The sequence below is a fragment of the Folsomia candida genome, unplaced genomic scaffold (genome assembly GCF_002217175.1).
Source record: "Folsomia candida strain VU population unplaced genomic scaffold, ASM221717v1 Fcan01_Sc047, whole genome shotgun sequence".
Taxonomy (NCBI): Eukaryota; Metazoa; Arthropoda; class Collembola; order Entomobryomorpha; family Isotomidae; genus Folsomia; species Folsomia candida.
Genome location: NW_019091239.1, coordinates 517,858 through 524,834, shown reverse-complemented (window position 1 = coordinate 524,834; position 6,977 = coordinate 517,858). Strand labels below are relative to the sequence as shown.

The 6,977-nt window shown below is 33.6% G+C and overlaps 1 protein-coding gene across 1 annotated transcript; it reads right to left on the bottom strand.

Moving 5' to 3' along the window:
- Window positions 1-4,928, bottom strand: LOC118433299. Its single transcript, XM_035845090.1, has 5 exons — window positions 4,352-4,928; window positions 2,061-2,246; window positions 1,560-1,757; window positions 1,331-1,468; window positions 1-855 (listed from the first exon to the last, which is right to left on the bottom strand). The coding sequence occupies exons 1-5, from the start codon at window positions 4,353-4,355 to the stop codon at window positions 701-703; spliced, it is 681 nt and encodes a 226-aa protein (XP_035700983.1). The 5' UTR covers window positions 4,356-4,928; the 3' UTR covers window positions 1-700.
- Between the last annotated feature and the right edge of the window lie 2,049 nt (window positions 4,929-6,977).

The window sequence follows — 6,977 nt, the reverse complement described above, 5'->3', positions numbered from 1 at the left end:
TAATTTGATCCTTTGATTTATTCAGTATGTTTAGCTATTTATTTACATAAGCTTACATAAGATTTCTTATTCTTTTTACATATCACGATATAAATATCTGTGATGTATAATGTGCTATTAATAATTAAGCTTTGAAACACAAATGTTTTTGCACCAGTTCACCTCGCATTTAATGACAAAACTCGACAAGTAATAGAATTTATGCAAGTACAATAGATTTTTTAGTAAAATTTCCCTGCTGTACTAGATTGTAGTCATAATTAAACCTGATTAATTAAAATTTCAACCAGTTTACAATTATTGAATTTCATGATACATAACACAAAAAAATCTACTTTTTAAGATTGGTGGATATACTGAAACTTCTAAAATTTGTGAAGAAAATATCGAAAAACATGGATTTTTTACCATTAAGTTTTCCAAAACATTCCAAAGAACTACGTACACTTCTTTAGGTTCGTAACTTTAGGGAAATTTAAGCAATATACATATTTGTGTATTTCGCCCTGAACTGAAAATACAACACTGTGTAAACATGTGTACTTTGTGTACGAACCTATTAGCGACAGACAATACTTGGCAATACGAATTTAATGAGAACAACTTTTACAAATACGAGGAAAAGATAAGCTGAATTTTACAATATAAATATTTATATTTAATTTCCTAATTTTAGTTTTCACTCTCATACTCTCGAATTTTAGCCAGTCCTAAAAACTTTATTGTAGAGAAAGTTTGTCCGTTGAGTGACTCCTTTATCAAAAATTCTAGCAACGATTATTTGATCATTATTCGAAGTTGAAGAAGATCCCATGTAGAGGTTGTCCAACCCGATTGCATGTATTTTTAGTTGACCTGAAATACAAATTTTAAAATGTTTCATTAAATATCGCCAGTTAGTGAAAAACAATTACACATTTAAAACTGAATACTGGTGGCGTGGGTTCGAGTTGTTGTGCAAGCGTGCAAACGCGTTGCCGGGACAGTGGGAAAGTTTCCGGGAATTTTCGAACATTCTTTGAATATATTGAAAATTTCAGAACATTTATTCGGAAATTTTCTAGGAATTGTTCACAATTTTTAATAGGTTGGCAAACATTTCTTGAAAACTTTTGACGTTTCTCGCAATTGTCGGGCATTTTTAGGGTCACGGGAATTTTCCAGGGTTTTCTCCACATTCCCTCTTCCAATTTTTGGGGAATATGTAAAGCAGAAATCGGACCCACGAAAACCGGAGAAATATCTCAATTTGTCAAAAACAAATTGTAATTATTTTGTTTAACTTTGGTAATTAAAATTAGCAAAAACCTATAAATATGCATGACTGTACTTATGATTTCGGTCGCCGCGTCCCACTTGTTGACTTCTGGCTGCATTTGGAAAAACATTAAACTGCCAAGCAGGAATATGCCTCCGTCATATTGGGTTCCATTTATCTCCATGATGGACCCCACATTCGATCCGATTACTAAAATATCAGAATGAGGTTTTTAATAAACATAATACTTTCTACATATGTATGTATGTAGAAATGCAATTAGAGATCAATATTTTCTTACGCAGCACAACAGAAATTTTTGTTGCAATGCCGTCCCCCAAAAATTCCAAATTTGCAGACTCGCCAGTTCCTTTTCCCTCAAGTTTCTTAAATTCTACGCATGAAGTTTTCTCACAAATTTTTTCGCCCGAAATGGCAATACTGCGCCCAAACGCGGCATCCATAATTTTCCTACGAGGCTGGCACTTTTGGCAAATGTCTGCAAATTATTATCCCCCAGCTATAAATTAGCGTAATACTTATATGGATGGGTGGTTTACAAGGGAATTGAGACAATACTGTATAACTCGAATTTCAAAATTGCTTGGAAGTATTGAATTAGTATTGAATTGGTATTGAATTATAATAAATTACTTAAGTTGCCCAACCGCTTAAAAATTTAGAAACCTTTGACAAAACCTTTCAAGATTCCCTTGTAAACCACATATACTTTGTGTAAAGATTAATCCAACTTATGAATAATCAAAAATAATCAATATGAAAGAAGAATCAGCCAACTTACTAAAAAGTGTGATTTTCATGGTGCTCGTTGACAGCTTGACAATTTTGGAAACAGCTCCAATGGCAAAAACAAAATCTTCGATCTCTCTCTTTGTATGATTTAGAGGTTGACATTTTGCATCTGATTGTAAAACGTCTTCTAACTCTACACGTTCCACATGGGTTTGGAAAAGTATTAGTATTGGATCTGAAAAAAATATTCATTAATTTTGCAAATTTATTTACACATATGTACATACATGCATACATATTTACAACTAATCCAATCAGAAGGTGATGCTATGTGGAAAAATAAATTATTGCTTAAAAATACTTACGCAGAGAGTCAAAGTATTTTGAGAATTCTTTAGAATAGTTAGTCTTTAGAATCAGTTTTTACAATGTCCTCGTTCGCTTTGACTACTAAATCGAGTACTTCACACATTATTTTAGTAGTTACAGATGCATTTGCCACTTGGCACTCGGTACATTTACAACAATTGTTAGTTTGGTTATTTTGTTCTGGAAAATTTCCTAAAATTGGAGCAAAACTGAGATATGATATTAGAATGAGGACTATAACTGAGACAACTTTCATTTTAATTACTGAAAACAACAGCACAACACAGAAATATAATTTCCTTAAATTTCGTAATTAAATTTTTAAAGTATGTCTAGAGCAGCAATTTTATTCTCAGCATGTGATAAAACTAAATTGACTTAAATCCAGGCTTTCACAACTTGCAATTATTTATACATATGTACGTACATACATGCTTCAGCAATGCTGAACGGGATAGAATCAATGAAACATGAAATTTTGGCAGATACATTTATATGCAGGTTTTAGTCTCCTTCCTGGACAGGGTTCGCTACGTCGGGTTTTTGTGGGTTAGGGTTTTTGGGGTTTTACGTATTTTTTCTTGTTGTTTGAGTTGTTTTTGCGAGTTTTGTAAGATTTTGGCCACATTGAACCAAGATTATTTAAATTACAACTTATAGTTAAATCAATGAAAATTAAATTTCCGGATTTAGAATGAAATTTTGATCATTTTTAAATATGTACGACTTGAATCTCCACGTATCATTATATATATTTTTGGTTTCCTATTTGGGTAATGTGTTAAACATTAACATTTGACTTAGATAAAAATCCATGTCAATAAAAGTACGGAAAGTTTTGTGAATGTATTCCAATAAATGAACAAGTTCTGCTCTAAACCTCTACATAATGTGTAATTATATGAATTTTGCTTCAACCTGCCCCATAATCTACAAAAACCCAGAAAAATCCTAAGGGTTTGGTTTTTCTAGAAAAAGCCCGCGGTTTTTCCAGAAAACTCCCGTGGTTTTCTGAACCCTGTTGTTATACAATATGTATGCTCCACCGTTAAGGCTCATCGCACTTGAATTTTGTGCCAGATGCGTATAATATTTGTATTTCGCTCATTTATATTTTCCTGTAAATGCAACTTATTTACAATGGGACCAAAAAGTAGAATTAACTGTGGTGAGTTATATTTAGATGTCATTATGCAATACAGTTTAGTTAATCTCTTGAAGCTGAAATACATATATATATACATATATGATAACTTTGTGCAATTTTATATCAATTGGTAATGAAATTATGCGCTGCAAAAGTTACTCGGATACCAAAAGTTATCACAACTTAAATCATGAGAGTATTTGTGTAATATTTTGTGGAAAACTCTGTGGGGAAGCTTTCCAGTACTGCTTTGCGGAGTCTGACCTAAGGCACATATATATGTATGTATCGTGTCGTAAATAATTTGTGTGTATACATAATTTGTATGTATTTTGTACATATTAATTTTCTCATGGAACAAATCAATCAAAAAAATCAATATTCCAACCCCCTAACTTTGCAAACCTAAAACTTGTCGATATTTACACGTAATAAAATCTCCATTAAAAAAACCCACGGAGATGAACATGTTTAAAAATCACCAAATCTAAATTGAAAATTGGAAGCAAGGAAAGAGGAGGCAAGTGAATCTAAACTTAAACCCCGCATGCAATGGAACGTAAGATATTCTTTGGTAGACAACAGTTCGTTGCCACCGTAAAAGAAAGTAGAAATTCACAGAAAAAGGCCACAGACAAATATCAGTAAAAGTCCCTATAATGTTACTAATTGCCCTAGTAGCTCAGAGGTCAGAGCACTTGACATGAATTCAAGGGAGCCTTGGTTCGATTCCCGGCTGGGTAACAATTTTTGGCATTATTCGGGATTTACGTATTTGATTTCTAAGTAAGATATTCAATTTTAAGTATTTATATAAAGTTTACCCATTTTTGATTTCGACTCCGGCAATTTTGTCCAAAATGAACCCACTCAATTTTGGCACCGTGCATTTTATCCGCGACAAATTCAACGAGTTCCTTCGCATCTTGCTCTTTCGTGTGGTCAAGGGAGGCAAGAACTTGGCGAAACTTCTCCGTGCATAATTCAGTCACCAAAAGATTTATGTATTCCTCAACCGGTTCATCTTCCTCTTTATGCTCGGTGATGTAGTCGCCAAAATAAAGCATAAACAGCATCAATAGTCTGTCGGAATGTTTTTCGAAATTTTGATAACAATCAACATAAAAGTACAAGTCCTTTCGAGCAATTTCCACAAAATATTTTGCGTTTGCTTTCACCGTCTCGGCACAGTGCGTTAACAATTAATTGCTTTTCCACAATTAATTTTGGCCTGCGGGATTTCACAAGTGTGGGCGAGAATTGCGCTGGCAAATTCTGCCTGGGTGGGGTATAATTTTGCAGAAGAAATTTTTAAGTTGATTAAAACTACGGAGAAAATTATAAGATAAGAATTGAGACGAGGCATTTTATTTAGTTTTGGATGGATGTTTTGTACTATGGTTTGTTGGATGCTGACTAAAGAAGGATGAAATAAAGTTTTAGAAGGATTTTAGAAAGGGTTTAATTTGGGTGGGCATTAATTCTAAAAATAAATTATTTAACCCTTTTTCTTTATGAGAAATATGCTAATGGTTATTTTTTATGTTGCACATTTGTATGCATGTATATATGTACATATATATGTAGAACAATGTGATTTATTTAGTTGGAACAAATGCATGCATCGCTAAGTTAGCATAATATACATATTTTCGTCTTTCTCACCTCTCGTTTAATGACCCTCAAAATTCCCCATTTTGTAATCACACATTCAACCACAATAAACCCTTGCAAACGAATACATACAAAATAGTATCGCCCATGTGGATTGCAATTCAATTCAAAATGACATCTTATACGACAAGTTTGCCGTTTTTGACCTGTGACTTCGTTGATACAGGTCAGAGGCCGGATTCAATAAGTCATGACTTAGGGGGCAATGAATATTATTCAACCCTAATTGTTGAACCGGGGAATAATAAAATTCCAATTATTTTGAAATTGAACCAAGCTTTGATATTGGATGATTATCTACCTTCATTAGCATCGCGGTAGACGAGTACTAATCAAATTTTATTTTAGGTAAGCTTTATAACTATTGGACCATATGCACACAAAGTCAGAAAAGAAAATCATTAATAAACAAATTTAAGGGAAGATTGATTACAGTTATGGAAAGCAAAGCGCGATTAAAATCATATTTAAAATATCCGTCTTCAGAAAGCAATTTGTTCAATTTGTATTCATTACAAAGTGGCTTTCACCTGTATGAAATAATTTTGGTGGATTCAAGTCTTCAGGGTTTTTCATGGGTTTTGCTCAAAACAAGACTTTTCTGATGAAAATTCTCATCAACTCGTCAGAAGTAAGTTTTTATGTACCAAGTTTATTACAAATCCATGAGGGTATTCAAGATTCCTTCGTAACCTGAGTATCCTTCGTATCGTAAAATAAGTTACGACGGTTACGTGATTTCGTAAGTGTCTCAGATAAGATTTTGTCAACAAAAATCGTATCACTAAGGAGGGGAGCTTGCGAGGTTGATAATAACAGATCCTGATGCCCTTTGGATATGTGGTAGGGTCCTATGAGTGTACTAAAACCCTGAAGTGGTTTAACTCCATGGCCACATTTGCGCCCGCCACACCCACTCAAAAATACCCAAAAAACGCTTTCACACCAGTTTTCACTCACTCAAATCCACGCCAAAAATCCCATTTTACTCAGATTTTGCAATTTCTTTCACCATTACACTCCCAGATAGTTGCTTTCTTCAATCCAATATCAAACTTAATATTTTCGAAATTTTTAGTATTTTTAAAATTTAAAATTCTGAATGAGCATTGTTGTAGTAATCAACAACGCAAATTATCCCTGCGAAATAATCATCAGCAAAATTGAGTTTGATATTGGATTGAAGAAAGCAACTATCTGGGAGTGTAATGGTGAAAGAAATTTCAAAATCCGAGTAAAATTGGATTTTTGGCGAGGTTTTGAGTGAGTGAAAACTGGAGTGAAAGCGTTTTTTGGGTATTTTTGAGTGGGTGTGGCGGGCGCAAATGTGGCCATGGAGTTAAACCACTTCAGGGTTTTAGTACACTCATAGGACCCTACCACATATCCAAAGGGCATCAGGATCTGTTATTATCAACCTCGCAAGCTCCCCTCCTAAGGTTACGATTTTTACGATGCTCGACCCTCCTTTTTTCTTCGTAAACTAGATATTTCAAGACAATAAGGATACCAAGACAATTTTGAATACCCTCAATATTTTATTACTATTGACCAAATGAGTCGTCAACATTTGTACATGCATATTTCAACGTGCTATAACTACGAAATTTATTGTTTTTAATCAATATTATACTTGCCTGTTTCCCTGACAATTTATTCATAAAGTAATATTCTACCTAATAATTATTATTCCTATTAAAAAATGTCGTTGACATTCCTAGTCCCATAGAGCTTCCAACATCACGATGCGTGTATGCCTAACCGAAAGTATGATCT

Coding starts and splice junctions, on each gene's coding strand:
- LOC118433299 (XM_035845090.1), bottom strand. Junction 1,758..2,060: donor CATGAAAATCACACTTTTTA/GTAAGTTGGCTG, acceptor AATAATTTGCAG/ACATTTGCCAAAAGTGCCAG. Junction 856..1,330: donor CGCGGCGACCGAAATCATAA/GTACAGTCATGC, acceptor TTTGTATTTCAG/GTCAACTAAAAATACATGCA.